Source organism: Scyliorhinus torazame, chromosome 30 (assembly GCF_047496885.1).
Source record: "Scyliorhinus torazame isolate Kashiwa2021f chromosome 30, sScyTor2.1, whole genome shotgun sequence".
In the NCBI taxonomy this organism is placed as follows: Eukaryota; Metazoa; Chordata; class Chondrichthyes; order Carcharhiniformes; family Scyliorhinidae; genus Scyliorhinus; species Scyliorhinus torazame.
In genome coordinates, this window is record NC_092736.1 from 6,375,615 (window position 1) to 6,398,012 (window position 22,398).

Here is a 22,398-nt window from a genome sequence, read left to right on the forward strand (position 1 = left end):
TGGGTGTCAGGCTGGACTCCGATCCCTCCCAAGGTCAATTTGCCCAATGACGATTATCGCTGAGGTTTGTGAGCAGAATTGGGTGGCTTATCGAACGGTGGTCAGCATGTCCAGCGGCTGGCTGATAAAACTGGAATGGGAAGAACATGATCTGAGTATTGAGTGTTGTCCTTTGAACAATGGGCTCCTTTGTCAAATGGAGAATAGACAACAGAGGGATGAAAGCAGCGTTGATGTGCTCACCCTTGTCACTCACTAAGTGCCCGAATCTGAATATTGAATTTAATCTTACAGGTAACAAGATTGACCTGTACCTGGAAGTGTTGAAAGATGTCGCGCACATGTTGGATGGAGGCGGCACAGAAGGAAGGAAGGAAGTGGCCCCTCTCGAAGCCAGGTCTGGCACCAAAGGACCTCCAAGCATCCGTTCCATCATCTCCAGCCTGATGGGAGGAATCAGAACCTTGAGCATTTTACCACAAAGACGTCTGCCGCCCTTCCTTACCGAGCGTAGGCTGGACAGTAAGAGACTGTCTGCGTTCCTCTACAATATCTCCTTATACTTACAGAACAATGACCTTCAGGGCCTGGCAGAGGAAAGCTTGACGTTGACCGTTCTCGATGCAGGAGGGATGGACGTCAACCCCCCACCCAGGGCCACAGTGGAACTGAAGGACCTCTTTGTGTCTTTGAGGGCCAGCAGGAACCTGGGCAGTCTAATCGAACTTCTGCAAAGTATCTTGGACTTTTTCACGCAGCACCAGCTTTTTCGTTGGTTTTGGCAGAAGCAGAACTGGGAGGCCATCGTTGGTCTGATTGAGATGGTGACCCAAACACTATTGAGTGGGACTTATGAACAAGCCAGGGCCGGTATTCAGGAATTAATCTGCTCCCTAATGGAGCAGAGGGATTGTGCCATCAATGTAGATTGGCTTGAAAGTCTAGGCAAACTATTTGACCTCAGAGACTGGAAGTCAGCCGTCAACCTTCAGTCCCATGGCCCGCCTTCTCGGACTGAAAGGCTCCGGCCCTGGAACAGATCTCCAGAGTCCGAGAGTGGTCGGAATCCTGCCCCGACGGGTTCGGGCCCAGCAAAGAGCACCGATGCCGTGCAGAATTTGCTTCACATCCTTTCCAAACCCGGTGTCAGGAGGAGTGGATCGGACGGGGGGCCGTCAGCAAGTCGATCGCAAACCACATGGGGCGAGGAGATATTGTGGGATGGCCTGGAAGAGCTCAAGCAGAACATCATCCGGAAGGTCGGGACGTCCGTCTACACCAACTTTAAGAGGAAAGTGTCACAGATGACAGGCTCCCTGGCGAATGAGGTGACGTCTGTGATTGGAATCCCTCAGCCGGACCAAGACGGGAAATGTGCGGTCGGTAAGTGACGTTTCAGCAGAGGTTACGTTGCTGTAGAATACACGGACTGTCGCATTACGTTACTCTTCCTCAATCCCTTCTCTGCTCTTTGATCCAGTTCCCTCTTTAAATAGCCTCTTCTGCCAAAATATATCTCCCTTTTCCAAAACGTTCTGGGCGCGATTCTCCCCAAACAATGACAGTGCCGTGTTTGGTGGGGTGATTCACACAGGCGTTTGGGTGCGATCCAGATCCGCATTCATAACATAGAACACACAGGAGGCCATTCGGCCCATCGAGTCTGCACCGACCCACTTAAGCCCTCACTTCCACCCTAGCCCCGTAACCCAATAACCCCTCCTAACCTTTTTGGTCACTAAGGACAATTTAGCGTGGCCAATCCACCTACCCTGCACGTCTTTGGACTGTGGGAGGAAACCGGAGCACCCGGGAGGAAACCCACGCAGACACGGGGAGGATGTGCAGATTCCGCACAGACAGTGACCCAGCGGGGATCGAACCTGGGACCCTGGCGCTGTGAAGCCACAGTGCTAACCACTTGTGCTACCGTGCTGCCCAACTTAGTCCACCCACACTTCGTCATTTGTTTGGAGCTTGGGGAGTTTCTCATCGGTGAATCCCAGGATTTGAATTTTTTTCTGCAGTGGGGAACTGAAGACGGTGGAAAGACTGACCCCTCCAAGATAGTGGCGCCATTTTTAAAGGGAGCCCGGATCTCAAAGTGAGGTTGAGGAACGGTGTGAGAATAAACCTTTAACTGAATAAAACCGGAAATAAAACCCTAAACTTGGTTTAGCCCTCGGTTCCCTCTAGCCGGCCAACAATGCAAGGGTTTTGTCGTCCTGACCCGTTTTTCAAGTCAGCGACTTTCACCCGTAGCGACACACTCTCCTTAATCGCCGCAGTCAACTTGGACGCCAGCGTATCGACCCAGTCGCTGTGGGTGCGAGGGGGCTGTCCCGATGTCACTGAGCGTGTTAGTGTGAGAATCAGCAGCGAGACGGATGGTGTCTCGAGGGAGGACCCAGTGACTCTGCCAAACAAATTTTCAGTCCCAGAGCCAGACAAGAATTTCACTCAGGGTTGTGTGAGGGAGCCTGGTCACCATCTTACACAAAGCTGTCTCGGCCGGCCCGATCTTATCATTCGGTTTTTACCGCCTGTATCTTTAAATTCTTTGGCTTATTTGGATATACCTGGGGCGAGATTCTCCGGTATCGGCGCGATGTCCGCCGACCGGCGCCAAAGACGGCGCAAATCAGTCGGGCATCGCACCGCCCCAAAGGTGCGGAATCCTCCGCATCTTGGGGGTCCGAGCCCCAACCTTAAGGGGCTAGGCCCGTGCCGGACTGATTTCTGCCCCTCCAGCTGGCGGGAAAGGCCTTTGGTGCCCCGCCAGCTGGCGCGGAAATGACTTTGCCGGGCGGCGCATGTGCGTGAGCGTTAGCGGCCGCTCACGGCATCCCCGCGCATGCGCAGTGGAGGGAGTCTCTTCCGCCTCCGCCATGGTGAAGACCGTGGGGGGGGAAGGAAAAGAGTGCCCCCACAGCACAGGCCCGCCCGCGGATCGGTGGGCCCCGATCGCGGGCCAGGCCACTGTGGGGGCACCCCCCCCCCCCCGGGGCCAGATCGCCCGGCGCCCCCCCCCCCCCCCCCAGGACCCCGGAGCCCGCCCGCGCCGCCGTGTCCCGCCGTCCCAAAGGTGGTTCAATCCACGGCGGCTGGCGTGGGCGGACAGCGGCGGGACTTCGGCCCATTCGGGCCGGAGAATCGCCGGGGGGGGGGGGCCCGCCAACCGGGGCGGCGCGATTCCTGCCCCCGCCGAATATCCGGTGCCGGAGAATTCGGCAACCGGCGGGGGCGGGATTCACGCCAGCCCCCGGCGATTCTCCGACCCGGTGGGGGGTCAGAGAATCGCGTCCCTGGTACCTGAGGAGTGTTTAGGTTAGTTTTGGGGGGAAGCGACGTCCGGTGGCGGCCATGGAGGGGTAGGTCACACATTTGATAGTTCCCGCCTGTAACAGACTTGTGGACCTTTCCCCCCCCCCCCCCATCCGTTTTTTTCCGGATTTTATGGGATAAATCAGGGAAGAGTGTGACAGTAAGGAGAAATCCCCCTCCAGTGTATGGAGAATTGGACCAGATGTGGCCGTGTGAGAAGACAAAGTCCTATAAGGGAGACGCAAGTAGAGCTGGTAACGCGGGACAGCATGGCGGAGAGCAAGGGCCGCGGGGAGACGGCACAGTGGTCGACGGAGCAGCTGGTGAAGTTTTTTGAGGATTGCTTCGCCGAGCTGAAGAAGGACACGCTGGACCCGATCAAGGCTTCGATTGATCAAGTGATTCAGAATCAGGAAACCCACGGGAGAGCGATCCAGGAGGTCGAACAAGAGTTGTCCGAGCACGAGGTGTATATAACCGTGCTGGAAAGCAAGGTGGGGATGATGAACGACCGCCAGAAAAGAATGCAGGAGAAGCTGGAGGACCTGGAGAATAGGTCCAGGAGGCATAATCTCAGAATTGTTGGCCTCCCTGAAGGCAGTGAGGGATCGGATGCGAGGGCCTATGTGACGGTCATGTTGGAGAAGTTGATGGTGGCTGGGGCGTTCCCTCGGCCCCTGGAATTGGACAGAGCGCACAGAGCCCTCAAGAGGAAGCCCAGAGTGAACGAACCACCGAGGGTCATGGTGGTACGTTTTCATAGTTTCATGGACAAGGCCCACGTTTTGCGGTGGGCCAAGAAAGAACGGAGCAGCAAGTGGGAGAACTGTGAGCTGCGCATTTATCAGGACCTGGGAGCGGATTTGGCCAAGAGGCTGGGTTCAATCGGGCAAAAACAACTTTCTTTAAGAAGAGGGTGAAGTTTGGGATGCTGTACCCAGCCCACCTGTGGGTCACACATGAGGAACGGGACTTTCTACTTGGAAACACCAGACAAAGTATGGACCTTTATTAAAGAAATGAACCTGAAGGTGAATTAAAAGACACTTAAGCCTTGGAGAAGTACTGTGGCAGCGATTTGTGGTGCTGGATTGTATAAATTTAAGTAGCTCTATGTGAAATAATGGGCTGTGTGGGTGGTTAACGGTTGATCTGTCTTGCAGAGACCTTGTTAGGGGGGGGACGGGCTTTGAATTTAGTTCTGCTTTTTGGGTGACTATTTTTCTAAAGTGACTATTTCTTCACTATTTTTTCTATTGTTTGTTTACTGGGGAATGTGATGCTTTTAAAATGTTTATTCATGGGGGGGGAGAGAGGAGAGTACAATAGGGAGACAGACTGCTTGGTGCCTGGGCGGGAGCTATCGAGTCAGCATGGGTCAGCTGACTCTCGAAGCGCAGTGGGGGATGAGCAGGTGTTAAGCTGGAGCTTGACTTGGGGGATTGGGTTTCTAGTCCTGTTGCTGGGGGGGTAGGGGGGGGGGAAGGGGGAGAGAGCTGCTTTGCTGACAGGGGAGGAACTGTTACTAGGGGACAAATGGGAGGTCGGGAACGGCGACAGCCCGAGTGGGGACTCGAGGAAGCGGAGGGCGCGAGCTCGAGGCTGGCCTAAAAAGGGTGATGGCTAGTCGGCGCGGGGGGGGCTTGCGTGTTCGCGCATTTGAGGGAACTGAAGGTGGACGTGGCAATGCTACAAGAGACACACCTAAAGGTTACAGACCAGACGAGATTGAGGAAGGGGTGGGTTAGCCAAGTGTTCCACTCTGGGTTGGACTCAAAGACCAGGGGGGTAGCGATCTTGATCAGCAAACGAGTGGTATTTGAGGCAGGGAGAATCGTGTCAGACCAGGGGGGTAGGTACATAATGGTGAGTGGGAAGCTGGAGGGGGAGCGGGTGGTACTTGTGAACATATATGCTCCGAATTGGGACGACGTGGAATTTATGAGGCGGGTGTTGGTAAGATCCCAGACTTAGAGTCACATAACCTGATCATGGGAGGGGACTTCAACACAGTCATTGATCCGGAATTGGACCGGTCAAAATCCAGGACAGGGAGGAGGCCGGCTGCGGCAAAGGAATTGAAGGGTTTTATGGAACAGATGGGGGGAGTAGACCCATGGAGGTTTGCACGGCCGAGGATGAAGGAGTTTTCCTTTTTTTCACACATCCACAAGGTATACTCTCGCATCGACTTTTTTGTTCTGAGCAGGGCGCTAATACCGAAGGTGGTGGATACTGAGTACTCGGCAATCGCAGTGTCGGATCATGCCCCGCACTGGGTGGATCTACGGGTTAGTGTGGAAAGAGGGCAACGCCCGCTGTGGAGACTGGATGTGGGGTTGCTAGCAGACAATGCGATCTGTGGGCGGGTTAACAAGTCCATCCAGAACTACCTGGAAACAAATGATACGGGGGAGGTCTCTGCAGCGACGGTTTGGGAAGCTTTGAAGACAGTAGTCAGAAGGGAATTAATCTCGATGCGGGCCCACAGAGAAAAGGTGGAATGGACTGAGAGGGATAGATTAGTGGAGGAGATACTCCAGGTGGACAGGAGATACTCGGAGGCCCCGGAAGCGGGGCTACTGAGGGAGCGGCGGAAGTTACAGGTGGAGTTTGGGCTGTTGACCATAGGGAAAGCAGTGGAGCAGTTGAGGAAGGCAAGGGGGGCGATCTATGAGTACGGGGAAAAGGCAAGCAGAATGTTGGCGCACCAGCTCAGGAAAAGAGAGGCGGCCAGGGAGATAGGTCAAGTCAAGAATAGAGACGGTAATACTGTCCTGGACCCAACGGGGGTGAACGAGGTGTTTAAGGACTTTTACAGTAAATTATATGAGTCGGAACCCCCGGCTGGGGTGGAGGGGATGAGGCAATTTCTGGATCAGTTGAGGTTCTCGAGGGTGGAGGAGGACCTGGTGGAGGGGCAGGGTTCCCCTTGGAAATTGAGGAAATAATCAAGGGGCTGGAGGACAGGCAGCCGGGCAAGGCCCCAGGGCATGACGGCTACCCAGTGGAATTCTAGAAGATGTTTTCAGAGATATTGAGCCCTCTGCTGGTGAGGACATTTAACGAAGCAAGAGAGAAGGGAGTCCTCCCCCCAACAATGTCGCAGGCCTCGATTTCATTGATCCTGAAATGGGAGAAGGATCCAGAGCAATGTGGGTCATACAGGCCGATTTCTCCACTGAATGTGGATGCCAAACCGCTGGCTAAGGTACTGGCCACAAGGATAGAGGACTGTGTCCCGGGGTGATAGGGGAAGACCAGACGGGATTTTCTTAAGGGCAGGCAACTCAAGGCCAATGTTCAAAGGCTTCTAAACGTTATTATTGTGGTGATGTGCATCACTGTGGGTACACGGGGGGTTAATGTAAATACATGTAGACTAGCTAGACACTAGAGGGAGCACCAGAGACATCACACACACACACTCAACCAATAGATCAGTTAGATAGGACATGACCAATGGACATTCACGATACACACAGAGGTGACACGACCACAGGAGGGCATTACACCAACCCATATATAAAGGACACCACACACATGATCTGCCTCTTTCCAGTGGAGACAGTCAGTGAGGACAGACACGGGATTGATTCAATATTACACCCACCACGTGGATTGCAACAACTGGTTAGTCAGTCTGGGTAGCTATAGTAGGATTAGCAGGAGTGTCGAACCCGAGTATTAGAAGTGTAAATTGTTTAATAAATGTGTTGAAGTTATCTCCACGTCTAAACCTTCCTGCACCACAAGGAACCGCTTATGTTACACCTAGAGCATAACAAATCATGGTACCAGCAGTGTTTCAATCCATATAGCCATACCTCAGCGTACAGTGACAACCAGCAATGATACCCAGGCAAGATGTTCGAGATCCGGGTTCCGCAGCAGCTCCAGTGCCACGGCAATCTCCGTGAAAACTGGCGGGTATTCCGGCAAAAGTTTGAAATCTTCCTGGTGGCAGCCGACCTACAAGACGTGGCCGATGCTGAAAAGACAGAGCTTCTCCTCACCATCGCCGGTGCCAGAGCAGAAGAAATCTTTAAAAAATTCAAGTTCTCCAAAGGGCAAAACAGGAGCGACTTCCAGACAGTCCTGGACAAATTCGGCAAATACTGTGAGGAAAACACGCTCCAACCAGCAAGAAAAGGTAAGAGAAGCGCCAGTACTCACCTCGAGGCCGAGATCCCGGAGCAGCGAACAATTTTGATCGGCGGCCATCTTTCTAAAGGGACGGCACTTGCGCAGTTGCGTGAGAAGTGCACAGGAGAAACAAAGGGCCTGTTTCTGTGCTGTACTTTTTTTTGTTCTTTGTAGAACGGGAAGGTCCGTTTGCGCATGCGCGAGACGCCGCTCATGCGCAAACACAAAAACGGCCCCGGTACAGGAACAGCGATTTGCGCATGCGCAAGCGCTTCCTACGTATGCTGTCACACGCGTCATGACGTCAGAGGCCCCGGACCACGCCCATTTAAAGGGGAAACATCCCAAATCAAAGAACAAATCTTTTAAAGCCGTAAAACAACCTTCTTTCACCTGGAATGACAGCACAATGCCTCAAATTGAACCAGGAAATGAAATTAACCTCCGAGGAACCCTGCAACAAGCAGTTACCTACACCCAAACCGATGATTCCGACCTTGAATACTTCGAAACCAACCATTACATTTTTTCTGGACCTCGCGAGCCCAATGCCAGCTCCGACGCAAACAGTGATGAGATGGGTCTTGGAAGACAACGACTCAGACGAAGCTTTCACCTTGGGAGGCTACCCCAGTACCAAATCCGAACAGCAACTAAACGTGTTGCACATTGACGACCCGGCGACGAGTTCTTCGGATTTGAGGATCTTCAGTCGAGCAGATATGACATCCCGACTCGTGAGTGCAGGATTATGCTGTGGCCTGACACCAAGAGACAGTGAGCGGTACAAGCCCAAAGAGAGCAGCCTGCTGCCATACAGAGCGTGGTCCACGCACCTCTCAGGGTTCCCGACTCTACGAAAGAAGACATGTAAGACTCCACACCGCAGTCCTTGCATGAACAAGATGTGACTCCAGTGTCACAAGCCTCCGCAGCGAGCTCATGGACAGCCTCCACGATAGAAGCAACGCAAGACTCCGACGCACAGGCCTTGCAGCATCGAGACCATGAGGGTCTAGCAACCTCCTCTGACCAACTAGCGGCAGACGATGCAAGTCTGCCATGCTCACGTAAACAGCAAGAAGACTATGACAGTCTACCACGCTCCACTGCACAGCAGGACGACCATGACGGTCTATCATGCTACAGTGAAGAACAAAGCGACGATAACAGTCCAAGCCCAAATGAAGGACACCAGCAAGACAATGACAGTCCACCCACATTGTTTGCACCACCAGATGAAGACTCTGACAATTTACCTAACCCAAGTGAACAACAAGCAGCTACTGAGGATCTACCCACGGTATGTGAGTCGAGTGACGACAGCATCCCACCTTCCATGCAAGATGTGCAAAGTGACAGTCCTCAGCTAGTGCGTACAGAGGCACTCGACGATCACTGTGAGACCACTGGTGACTCCGGTGACACCATGATACTTCCACCCTCATTCGCTCGAACCTCTCCACAAGTCAATGCATTTCTGCATGTTCCGACTCCAGACATGCAGCTTCAAGAAATCTCAGCTGACTCCAGTGAACCTGCTAAGACTCCGGATGGGGAGCATCAACAAACCAACACTGACTCAGTTAAAACAGACCGGACTCCAGTTGGGGAGCAACCAAACGCCGACTCTGATTCATGTAAGCCGGACTTTACTCCAGACAGGGAGTGCCACAACCTCAGTGATGGCACGCTCAGGGTGACAGCAGATGCCACAACGACAGGAGATGGATCACGTGACAATCACACTGGGTCAGCAATAACAAGCGGCAGCGACAGTCCAAGAGGAATACACCAATATTCACCACAGCTATATCCACACATTTTTTCCACACCAGCACTGCAGCCAATGACAGCTCATGCTGGACAAACCCAGTATTCAGGCCTGCGGCAGCCAGCAGTCTATGCAGCATATTCTCAAACAGGCCAGCACTACGGATTGCCCACTAATGGAATCAAGACCGAAGGAGGACTACCGCAAGCGCAGTCTGCACTACAGACTGGATGCCTTAGTTACAGCCCAGGATTTGCTGCACCCCAGCCTGGCCAGACAGCATATTCCTATCAGATGCAAGGTTCTAGTTTCACACCATCACCAGGTATTTATGCGAGCAGCAATTTTGTTTCCAATTCGACAAGCTTCAATGCTTCTCAGCAGGATCACCCTTCCAGCACTGCACGTGGCCAGAACCAGTATGTACAGTCTTATCCAACTTCAACATATGGCACATCCATGACCTCGAATGATACTGTTGATGGTACCTCTTCAACGTCAACACCTTATCAGCTACAAGATGCCATCCGACAGCACCATCACAAATATCGAAAAAAGAAAGGGACTCCAAATCAGACAGCGAAGTGATTTGACCACTTCTTGGTTCCTGTGGCACAGGGACGTTGATGGTGTTCATAACCAAGAGAGACATTTGCCCATGATGATTGATGGTTTATGGACTCACATGAATGATTTGGACTTGTTGTTTAATCACTGTTCCCATGACTTGTATATACCTTAACTTATCTACCTGTTTTTTGTTCAATTTTCTTAAAATGTACAGAAAGTATGTAACATATAAAAAAGGGGGGATGTGGTGATGTGCATCACTGTGGGTACACGGGGGGTAATGTAAATACATGTAGGCTAGCTAGACACTAAAGGGGGCGCCAGAGACATCACACACACACACACTCAATCAATAGATCAGTTAGATAGGACACGACCAATGGACATTCACGATACACACAGAGGTGACACGACCACAGGGGGGCATTACACCAACCCATATATAAAGGACACCACACACATGATCTGCCTCTTTCCAGTGGAGACAGTCAGTGAGAACAGACACAGGGTTGATTCAATATCACTCCCACCACGTGGATTGCAGCAACTGGTTAGTCAGTCTGTAGGATTAGCAGTAGTGTCGAACCCGAGTAATAGAAGTGTAAATAGTTTAATAAACGTGTTGAAGTTATCTCCACGTCTGAACCTTCCTTTGTCAAGTGCACCACAAGGAAGCCGCTTATGCTACACCTAGAGCAGCACGGTAGCATTGTGGTTAGCACAATTGCTTCACAGCTCCAGGGTCCCAGGTTCGATTCCGGCTTGGGTCGCTGTCTGTGCGGAGTCTGCACGTCCTCCCCGTGTGTGCGTGGGTTTCCTCCGGGTGCTCCGGTTTCCTCCCACAGTCCAAAGATGCGCAGGTTAGGTGGATTGGCCATGATAAATTGCCCTTAGTGTCCAAAATTGCCCTTAGTATTAGAATCATAGAAGTTTACAGCATGGAAACAGGCCCTTCGGCCCAACCAGTCCATGCCGCCCAGTTTTTACCATTAAGCTAGTCCCAGATAAAATCATAGAAGTTTACAGCATGGAAACAATTTAAAGTGTTGGATGGGGTTACTGGGTTATGGGGATAGGGTGGAGGTGTTGACCTTGGCTAGGGTGCTCTTTCCAAGAGCCGGTGCAGACTCGATGGGCCGAATGGCCTCCTTCTGCACTGTAAATTCTATGAAATTCTATGAAACAAATCAATTATGATGCCCTCAGATGGAGAGGATGTGGAGGTGGTGGTAGCGATGGATGCGGAGAAGGCTTGTCATTGGGTGGAGTGGAATTACCTGTGGGAGGCGCTGGGAAGGTTTGGGTTTGGTGAGGGCTTTATTGACTGGGTGCGGTTGCTCTATCAGGCACCAGTAGCGAGTGTGCGTTCGAACCGGCTGAGGTCGGGATATTTTAAACTACACCGAGGGACGAGGCTAGGGTGCCCCCTCTCCCCGGTACTGTTTGCTCTGGCCATAGAGCCATTGGCCATGGGGTTAAGAGCCTCTAGGAACTGGAAAGGGCTGGTTCGGGGTGGGGGGGGAGTACCGGGTCTCACTCTACACAGATGACCTGCTCTTGTACATTGCAGACCCGTTGGAGGAGATGGGGGAAGTAATGCGAATCTTGGAGGGATTTGGCAATTTTTCAGGGTATAAGTTGAACATGGGGAAAAGCGAGATGTTTGCGATCCAGGCAAGAGGACAGGAGAAGGGACTGGGAGAGCTGTGCTTGGAACGGTAGGGAAGAGCTTTCGATATCTGGAAATCCAGGTGGCCCGGAAATGGGAGGTACTACACAAGTTAAACCTATCCCGGTTGGTAGAACAAATGGAAGGGGACTTTAAGAGATGGGACATGCTCCCGTTGTCACTGGCGGGAGGGTACAGACCGTGAAAATGACGGTCCTCCCCAGGTTTCTGTTTGTCTTTCAGTGCCTCCCCATCTTCATCCCTAAGGCCTTTTTCAAGCGGGTGAATAAGATTATTTCGGGCTTTGTGTGGGCGGGTAAAACCCCGAGAGTGAAGAAAGTGTTGCTGGAGCGCAGTCGGGGGGAGGGTGGGTTGGCGACGCCGAACTTCTGCAATTACTGCTGGGCGGCTAATACAGCCATGATCAGGAAGTGGGTAGTGGGGGCGGGGTCGGCGTGGGAGCGGATGGAGGCGGCGTCATGTAAAGACACCAGTCTGGGAGCATTGGTAACGGCACCTCTGCCGTTCTCGCCGGCCCGATACTCCGCACGTCCGGTGGTAGTGGCGGCTCTGAGGATCTGAGGGCAGTGGAGGAGATGTAAGAGAGGGAGCATCGATTTGGACCCCGATTTATAATAACCACAGGTTTGTACCGGGTAGGCTAGATGGCGGGTTCCGGAGTTGGCAGAGGGCAGGAATTAGAAGGATGGGGATCTATTTATAGACGGGAGCTTCCCCAGCTTGAAAGCTTTGGAGGATAAATTTAAATTGCCAGAAGGGAATGGTTTTAGGTATTTGCAGGTGTGAGACTTCCTGAGAAAACAGGTGCCTGCCTTTCCACCGCTGCTGCCACGGGGGATACAGGATAGAGTAGTCTCCAGTACCTGGGTGGGAGAGGGGAAGGTTTCAGATATTTACCAGGAGCTTTCGGAGGTGGAGGAAACCCCGGTGGAGGAGCTTAAGAGCAAGTGGGAGGACGAGCTAGGAGGAGAGATAGAGGCGGGTCTGTGGGCGGATGCCCTAAGCAGGGTTAATACATCCTCATCATGTGCCAGGCTCAGCCTGATACAATTTAAGGTATTCCATCGGGCACACATGACAGCCGCTAGGATGAATAAGTTCTTTGGGTTGAGGATAGGTGTGCGAGGTGCGCGGGAAGCCCAGCAAATCATGTCCACATGTTTTGGGTTTGCCCGAAGCTCAGAGGGCTTTGGCAGGGTTTTGCTAAGACAACGTCCACGGTGCTAAAAACACGAGTGGTGCCGAGTCCGGAGGTGCCGATCTTTGGAGTGTAGGAAGATCCGGGAGTTCAGGGGGCGGAAGAGGCCGACGTCTTGGCCTTTGCCTCCCTGATAGCCCAGAGACTGATCTAATTAATGTGGAGGGACTCGAAGCCCCCGAGTGTAGAGACCTGGGTTAGTGACATGTCTGGGTTTCTCAGTCTCAAGAAAATAAAGTTCGCCTTAAGAGGGTCAATGGTCGGGTTCACCCGGAGGTGGCAGCCGTTTGTCAACTTTCTCGGGGAAAATTAAAATGTCAGCAGATGTAGTATTCCGGGGGTGGGGGGGGGGGGGGGGGGGGGGCGGATTGTTGCTGTATGGTTGAGGTGTGTGAAGATTGGGCTGGGGAGGGAAATGTTTATTTTACCATGTTTATGTTATAAACAATTTCAAAGACCTTAATAAAATATTATTTTATTGATATCCCTCAGGGATCAGTGTTGGTCCCACAATTATCCACAATTTACATAGATGATTTGGAGTTGGGGACCAAGGGCAATGTGTCCAAGTTTGCAGACGACACTAAGATGAGTGGTAAAGCAAAAAGTGCAGAGGATACTGGAAGTCTGCAGAGGGATTTGGATAAGCTAAGTGAATGGGCTAGGGTCTGGCAGATGGAATACAATGTTGACAAATGTGAGGTTATCCATTTTGGTAGGAATAACAGCAAAAGGGATTATTATTTAAATGATAAAATATTAAAACATGCTGCTGTGCAGAGAGACCTGGGTGTGCTAGTGCATGAGTCGCAAAAAGTTGTTTTACAGGTGCAACAGGTGATTAAGAAGGCAAATGGAATGTTGTCCTTCATTGCTAGAGGGATGGAGTTTAAGACTAGGGAGGTTATGCTGCAATTGTATAAGGTGTTAGTGAGGCCACACCTGGAGTATTGTGTTCAGTTTTGGTCTCCTTACTTGAGAAAGGACGTACTGGCGCTGGAGGGTGTGCAGAGGAGATTCACTAGGTTAATCCCAGAGCTGAAGGGGTTGGATTACGAGGAGAGGTTGAGTAGACTGGGACTGTACTCGTTGGAATTTAGAAGGATGAGGGGGGATCTTATAGAAACATATAAAATTATGAAGGGAATAGATAGGATAGATGGGGAGAGGTTGTTTCCACTGACGGGTGAAAGCAGAACTAGGGGGCATAGCCTCAAAATAAGGGGAAGTAGATTTAGGACTGAGTTTGGGAGGAACTTCTTCACCCAAAGGGTTGTGAATCTATGGAATTCCTTGTCCAGTGAAGCAGTGGAGGCTCCTTCATTAAATGTTTTTAAGATAAAGATAGATCGTTTTTTGAAGAATAAAGGGATTAAGGGTTATGGTGTTCGGGCCGGAAAGTGGAGCTGAGTCCACAAAAGATCAGCCATGATCTCATTGAATGGTGGAGCAGGCTCGAGGGGCCAGATGGCCGACTCCTGCTCCTAGTTTTTATGTTCTTATTATTAAAAAAAAAGATTTGGGGGGAAGCAAATTAAAAAAATCAAAGTAGTGAAGAGCAATTTATGAAAATTAGCCGGGGGGAGCACCATATGTGTTTCCTCCACATTACTCAACCAGAAGTTCCCCAGATGTTACAAATAATTTGTTCCTGTTTGCACTCTCTAATCTTTAATAACCCACCTCACAATTTTTTGTCTTTTCAACAGAAAGGTTCCAATTTTATGATCCCTCTTACCTTGCTGCCCCCTGACCTTACAGTTGTCCTCTGACCTTACTGCTGCCCCCTGACCTTACTGCTGCCCCCTGACCTTACTGCTGCCCCTGACCTTGCCGCTGCCCCCTGACCTTACCGCTGTCCCTACACCTGACACTCTTCCATTTCTGTAGATAACATTTGAAATGGTCTTAACCACTGTACGTGTGAATATGTCATGATATGGAAACCAGTGCAGATAAAGCTTTAAATGTCTCTCCTTTCTTCCAGGAGATCTGAGACAACTTCTTTTGTGGTAAGTTTACTTCTCGTGTCTACGTTGGCTTTTAAAAAAAACATGAATTTGAACTAAAGCTCTCCAGCATTCCCTGTTAAACACCCGACACTCCCTTCATCCGATAAATCCACGGCAGCTTTGAGGGTTTGTTGGAAATGACCCGTTATAATGTGATTCCAAAACATGCTGAATTCTTCTTCTTATTATTGTCATAAGTAGGCTTACATTAACACTACAATGAAGTTACTGTGAAAAGCCCCTAGCCACCACATTCCGGCGCCTGTTCGGGTACACGGAGGGAGAATTCAGAATGTCCAAATGACCTAACAAGCACGTCTTTTGGGTCATGTGGGAGGAAACCGGAGGAAACCCATGCAGACACGGGGAGAAAGTGCAGACTCCGCACAGACAGTGACCCAAGCCAGAATCGAACCCGGGTCCCTGGAGCTCTGAAGCAACAGTGCTAACCACTGTGCTACTGTGCAGCCCACAGCATGATGAGAAGCTTGAAACACAAAATGACAAAGCATCTGGATCTCATTCTTAAATCCAAACCTAATAGGCGATAGACTATAGCTTCCTTATTGGTGATGCACCCTTCATGCTGTACGACCCCTGTAGTCTGGGATTCTACCTGTAACCTCTCAACATCTCCACAAACGTTCTTGAAACCCATCTTCCTCCAGGCACCTTTCCCACCCTGTCGCCTACTTCCCGATTGGCACATCCCACTTCCCGAAGTAAAATGCAAGGTTGTTCCGCTAAACGTTGATGACTGTGCAGATCAGTCATTGTGTCGAAACATCAGCTCCCTTCTCTTTTCACAGATGCTGTCAGACCTGCTGAGATTGTCCAGCGTTTTCTGGTCTTGTTACATCATTCCTTCACCCAGCGTTAGTATGTGGGGTTAGAGAGGCAAGAAGCATATTCCTAACCACAGTAAGGAAACCATTTCAGAGTGTTTTAGCTCACTGCCTCAAACAGTGGCTCAGAACAAGTGAATAGCCTCAATGAAGAGACCATGACTAGGATGATCCCCGGTATGGGGGGTGAGTCTTGTAAGCAAAGGTTAAACAGGTTGGGACTCCACCCATTGGAATTTAGAAGAATGAGAGGTGATCGCATTGAAACACCTCGGATTCTAAAGGGCTTTGACAGGGTAAATGCTGAGAGGATGCTTCCCCTCGTGGGAGAGTCTGGGACCAGAGATCAGAGTCTCTAAAGGGGAGCCAATTTCAGACTGAGAGGAGGAGGAATTTCTTCCCTCAGAGGTTGAGCCTTTGGAACTCTTTGCCACAGGGATCTGGGGGCAGGGTCATTGGGCGGGATTCTCCGAGCCTGCGCCGGGTCGGAGAATCGGCGTAGACGGGGGGAAATGCCCGCCCACGCTGCTCCGACGCCGGGACGCAATTCTCCAGCGACTCGGGGGGGCCTCCCCTGAAGCCGGGACGCAATTCTCCAGCGACTCGGGGGGGGGGGGGCCCTCCACGGGGTCCAGGCCCGCGATCGGGGGCTTCCGATCGGTGGGCGCCCACGATCTGGAGGGGGCCTTCCTCCTTCCGCGCGGGCCCGATGTAGGTCTCTGCCATGTTGCACGGCGTTGGTGCGGAGACGGCCGTTGCGGGCATGCACAGACCCGCGCTGGCCGCGCAGGGCCGCCTTACGGCGCCGGAGCAGCGCGCAGCAATCCGCCGCCGTGCTGGCCCCCTGAAGACTGCTGGGCCAGGAGGCCTCTTGGCGCCGGCGTACACCACTCCAGTGTTTACACCGGTGTCAACACTTGGCCGGGGTTTCGGAGAATCCCGGCCCTTGTGACTATTTAAGGCTGAGATTAACAGATTTTTGATCAGTAAGGGAATCAAAGGTTCAGGGGAAAGGGCAGGAAAGTGGGCATGCGGAATGTCAGATTAGCCACGATTCTAAAGAATGGAGGAGCAGGTTCAAAGGGCCGAATGGTTTAATCCGGTTCCTATTTCTTTTTTTTTTACTTTTAGAGTGCCCAATTCATTTTTTTTTCCAATTAAGGGGCAATTTAGCGTGGCCAATCCACCCACCCTGCACATCTTTGGGTTGTGGGGCGAAACCCACGCAAACACGGGGAGAATGTGCAAACTCCACACGGACAGTGACCCAGAGCCGGGATCGAACCTGAGACCTCGGCGCCGTGAGGCAGCAGTGCTAACCACTGCGCCACCCTGCTGCCCTCTGTTCCTATTTCTTAGGGCCTTTTTCATTCAATCCCCATTCTGGGGTTTGGGATTGCTGGTGTGTTAAGATTTTGGAGATTTATTTTGGGTGGATATTTTATTTATTTATTTATTTTAAATAAATTTAGATTATCCAATTATCACGCCGTTGAGGACCCGGGTTCGATCCCGGCTCTGGGTCACTGTCTATGTGGAGTCTGCACATTCTCCCCGTGTCTGCGTGGGTTTCACTCCCCACAACCCAAAGATGTGCAGGGTAGGTGGATTGGATATGGTAAATTGCCCCTGAATTGGAAAACATTAATTGGGTCATCTAAATTTATTTTAAAAAGGAGTACCCAATTATTTTTTCCAATTGACGGGCAATTTAGCGTGGCCAATCCACCTACTCTGCACATCTTTGGGTTGTTTGGTGGATATTTTAAGGTTGGAGTTAATAAGCCTTTTTATGTGTGTTACTGTTTTAGGAGGTATATTTTCCTTTGCGAACATTGATGAATAGTAACAACGTGCTCCATTTGCGTCTCGCTTTTGACTTGTTGTATTCCGGGTATTTGCATTTTGTAAATCCTTGACCTGCAGATGAACCTATTGCAAAAATTCCTATTCCGGATATTCGGATTTGTCTCCTAGCTTTTTTTGTATTCCAAATCCAGGGGGATCAGAAACAACATCACGTGGAACACTCCAATATTGGGTTTCAGCTCACGAGGAATTTTGACAGAAACACCTTTTCTAGCCTGTAGCCAGCTGAGGGACAAAGTCCGACAGACGCGGAAAAATTCCCGTGAAGTTTCGAAGAGATCGAAGAAGTCTGTGAAAGATGACAGTGACTTCCCCAGGGCTGGCACGCTGGAGGCAGTTTGCAATGACTCCAAGCCCAATCTACCCGGGATATCCAACTTCACTCTCTACCTCTACTGCAACCTCTTCAACCAGACCACAGCCGTGCCCCAGACACCCCCAGACCTTGGCGTCGCCTGCTCGGATGCTGCCTGGTACCTTGCCGCAGTCGAGGAGGATCTTTACTGGGTTCAGGTCTGCAGGCAGTTTTACACCTCGGAGTTCAACTCTACCATCTGCAGCAACAGCTCTCTGTTGAGTCAGAAACACTTCAACCAGCCTTGGATTCTCCAGCTCTGTGCCAGGCTGCAGAGCGGGGCAAGGAAAGTTGGCACCTCCACTGGTAGTTGCGACAGATTGTCCACGATTGCAAGTGTAAGCCCAGATGATATCCACAGGTGTCTGTTTACCAATAGTACGGATTATATCCACAAGCTCTGCTCCAATGCAACCTTCCTGAAGAATGTAGTTGGAGACAAAAGGATGATCATTAATCTTTGCAGTCAGCTAAAAGGACTGAATTTGGAAGAAATCTCTTTAATTGCGGGCGATAAGAACGGTACTGATTACATCAACTACTTTTGTTCCCAAATGAGGTTGCTAAAGACTCTCGGTGTCCTTGAATCCTGGATTAACCAAATCTGTTCCCGGTTATCGACCAACTCTGAAGAAGAAAATATTGTTCACAACAAGTGTGACCTAGTGTTTCGGAGTTCGAGTATTGAAATGGACGAGGTTCAGGAGTGCATCCTTCATCTTGGCGTCGAATATGTTTGCTCCAATGATACATTTCGGAGGGACGTGAGTGGGGTTGGTGATTGGCGTAGTTTTTTCTGCGCGCACACCATCAGCAGCTTAGAGGGATTGCTCCCTTCGAATACCGATTGTCACCGATTGTTTGAAATGTCAAATGTCACCATCAATGATCTGCAGGAGTGCATATTTGAGAATGTCACCGCTCACATCCACAATATTTGTACCAATGGGACATCTCTGAAGGTCAACAAAGGGATCACGTCCTGGTTAATTCAGTTTTGCTACCTCCTTGGTCAGGTGCGAGAAGAGCTGAATTCTTTGAGTGTCGGAAATGATCCATTGACATGTGATTACAAATCCTGGTCATACGAGATGTTCCTCAATGGCGGCCTTCTAGCAACCTGCAAAGATCTGGATGGTGAAGGGTTAAAGGAGGTCATTTGCCAAAATGCCACTCTTTATTCTCAAATCTCACAGCCACACCCTTGGATTGTAAATTACTGCGAAGCCTTCATTCCGCCACAAGATGGGGAGTGTTTTATCCGCCATTGGCTGGGCAAGCTGCCAATACCTTTGGGCTTCAACGCAACTCAACTTTGTAAAAACCCAACCGCTCTCCTGGTCGACCTTCTCGACCGTTTTAACCAATGCGAGGACCAGGCCTTCAGCTGGATTTCGAATGCCAACTATATTCTCCAAGTCTTTGATTACATCCTGGATTTTTCTAGCCTGGATCACAGTGAGGACGAAGTCCAAGAGGTTTTGAGTGAAGCCATTCTTCTGTCCAGCTTGTCGGACAATGCTTCATTCTGGGCGTCTTTTAATCCCAATTCTTCTATCAGTATTTTACAGACTATTGACAGCTACTTGAAGGAGGAGACAAATGGAACCCTTAAAAATGACCTTCTCAACTGCTTCAGTGTAAGCAATAGGGTACAACAATGTGATTGTGACTTGGGGTGAATTTCCCTTAACTTTCTTTGAGGTGAGCAATCCCAGCTTCTCCAGTCAGGATTGAAATCCCTCATCGTTCTGGTGAAACTCATCTCTAAGGACATCATTCCTAGTCACTGGTTCCCAGAATTGAACACACTTACCTAAACTAACTACTTTGGGGCGATACTGCATTTAACAACCAGTTCTTTACATTGCTTCCAGTGAGACTCACCAGTAAAGTGTTATTGGAACAAGATTCCTCGAGACCCAGCCCATCCCCAGGGGCAAGGCTCCAAAAGTCCCAGGAATCCCAGGCCTCAAAGTCTCGGATAGTCACTTTGTCCTGTTTGAATGTAATGATGTTGTTGCCTCATTGGCTGATACGCACCTTCCAAAAATGGTTAGGCACCAGGTGGAAGTTTTCAATTCTGGGCACCACATTTTCAGAAGATGTCCAGGTCTCGGAGAGGGTGCAGAGGAGATTTACCAGAATTGTACCAGGCAGTTCAATTGTAGAGAAGCTGGTACTGTTCTCTTTAGAGCCAAGAAGGTTAAGGAGAAATGTAATGCGATGAGGGATAAATAAGGTGAAACTAGTTCCGCTGGTAATCCGAGGGCACAGTTTTGATATAATTGAGAAAATAGTCAAAGGGGGGAAAGGTGAAGATTATTTAAACACAGCATGTTGTTGTGATCAGGAACTCGCTCCCAGAGAGGACAGTGGAAGCCGATTCAATCGTGACTTTCAAAAAGAATTGGATAAAAACCTAACAGAGAATAATTTGCCAGGTAAAGGGGCAACAGCACACGAGGTAGAACTAATTGGATAATTCTGTTGAAGAAACTGCCACAGACACTATGATATTCTTCGGTGCTGTAAAATTCTATGAAATTCAAGATCATGACCTCAAGGTGGGTTAGTAGCAGCATGTAGAGATAGGCCAGAATTAATGGGAACAAGGATTTGAAGATACATCAATCTCCCAGGCCTACGTTTTGTCTGTGCAGATAGTAACGTCAATCAGACATCCATTGTGTCAGTTAAAAAATATATAATTGTGAAGATTATATATTACACAGACAAGAAAAGAATGACACAAATTGTGATATTTCACTAACTTTCACTCGCCTCGGTCCATAAGCTAAATAATTAATGTATATCCTTAGCTCTGTAGCAGACACAACTAACGTATCCCAGGGAAATGTGTGATAATCTCATAAAGTGTTTGAATTTAACTTACTCGAGGATGATGGAAGTCAGTTCAAAATATTGGACTGATAATCTTTGGAGTTATGACCCATTTAATGATCTCCCTCTCATGTCACCCAAACAAGTTATCAGTGGTGATTTCACTGAAGAGGATGGAAGAGAGATTTGCATTTCTATAGCACCATTCACAACGTCAGGACGCTTTATAGTCACTGATGTACTTGTTGAAGTGCAGCCACGTTTGGAATGTAAGAAACACGGCAGTCAGTCTGCCCACAGCAAGTTCCCACAAACAGCAATGTGGCAATCAGGGGATGAGCTGCTTTAGTGATAATGGGCGGAATTCTCCGGAAACGGCGCGATGTCTGCCGACTGGCGCCCAAAACGGCGCCAATCAGACGGGCATCGCGCCGCCCCAAAGGTGCGGAATGCTCCGCACCTTTGGGGGCCGAGCCCCAACCTTAAGGGGCTAGGCCCGCGCCGGACGAATTTCCGCCCCGCCAGCTGGCGGAAAAGGCCTTTGGTGCCCCGCCAGCTGGCGCGGAAATGACATCTCCGGGCGGCGCGTGCGCGGGAGCGTCAGCGGCCGCTCACGGCATTCCCGCGCATGCGCAGTGGAGGGAGTCTCTTCTGCCTCCGCCATGGTGGAGACCGTGGCGGAGGCGGAAGGGAAAGAGTGCCCCCACGGCACAGGCCCGCCCGTGGATCGGTGGGCCCCGATCGCGGGCCAGGCCACCGTGGGGGCACCCCCAGGGGGCCAGATCGCCCCGCGCGCCCCCCAGGACCCCGGAGCCCGCCCGCGCCGCCTTGTCCCGCCGGTAAGGTAGGTGGTTTAATCTACGCCGGCGGGACAGGCATTTTAGCGGCGGGACTTCGGCCCATCCGGGCCGGAGAATCGCGCGGGGGGGGCCGCCAACCGGCGCGGCGCGATTCCCGCCCCCGCCGAATCTCCGGTGCCGGAGACTTCGGCAACCGGCGGGGGCGGGATTCACGCCAGCCCCCGGCGATTCTCCGACCCGGCGGGGGGTCGGAGAATCTCGCCCAATGAGTGGGGTTTAAATATTGGCCATTATATCAAGGAGAACGTTCCTCGTTCACCTTCGAAACAGTGGTGTTGGGGTCCTTAGCGTCCACCTGAGAGGGCAGACAGGGGCCTCGGTTTAATGTTTCATCCAAAAGACAGCTACTCAAAGCGCTGGTAAGGTCACACCCCCAATGCCGGGAAAACCCTGCTCCTTCCAAAGGCACCAATTGACACTGGGGCCTGGGAAGCAAATCATTCGTCCAATATCTTTCCCAAGAATCACTGTTTTGTGTGTGAACAAAGGTGTCAAATTTTGACATGAAGCTAATAATAATAATCTTTATTATTGTCACAAGTAGGCTTACATTAACACTGCAATGAAGTTACTGTGAAAAGCCCCTGGTTGCCACACTATGGCGCCTGTTCGAGGGAGAATTCAGAATGTCCAATTCACCTAACAACACGTCTTTCGGGACTTGTGGGAGGAAACCGGAGCACCCGGAGGAAACCCACGCAGACACGGGGAGAACGTGCAGACTCCGCACAGACAGTGACCCAAGCCGGGAATCGAACCTGGGACCCTGGAGCTGTGAAGCAACAGTGCGAACCACTGTGCTACCGTGTTGTTGGTTGGGGGGGGGGGGGGCTGTATTTGAATACAAACAAGCCTTTTTATATCTGACATTTGAGCAGCCGCACTTTGCAACAGCATTCACTTGTGTACAT

The 22,398-nt window shown here is 50.8% G+C and overlaps 1 protein-coding gene across 1 annotated transcript in view; it reads left to right on the plus strand.

Moving 5' to 3' along the window:
* Nucleotides 1-311: 311 nt before the first annotated feature.
* Nucleotides 312-22,398, plus strand: part of LOC140404258 (stereocilin) — a 131,475-nt gene continuing 109,388 nt past the window's right edge. The window contains exons 1-3 of the mRNA XM_072492590.1: nt 312-1,383; nt 14,690-14,714; nt 17,560-19,423. Of these exons, the coding sequence (XP_072348691.1) occupies nt 342-1,383; nt 14,690-14,714; nt 17,560-19,423 (2,931 nt within the window). The 5' untranslated portion in view covers nt 312-341. The remainder of the gene's footprint in view (nt 1,384-14,689; nt 14,715-17,559; nt 19,424-22,398) is intronic.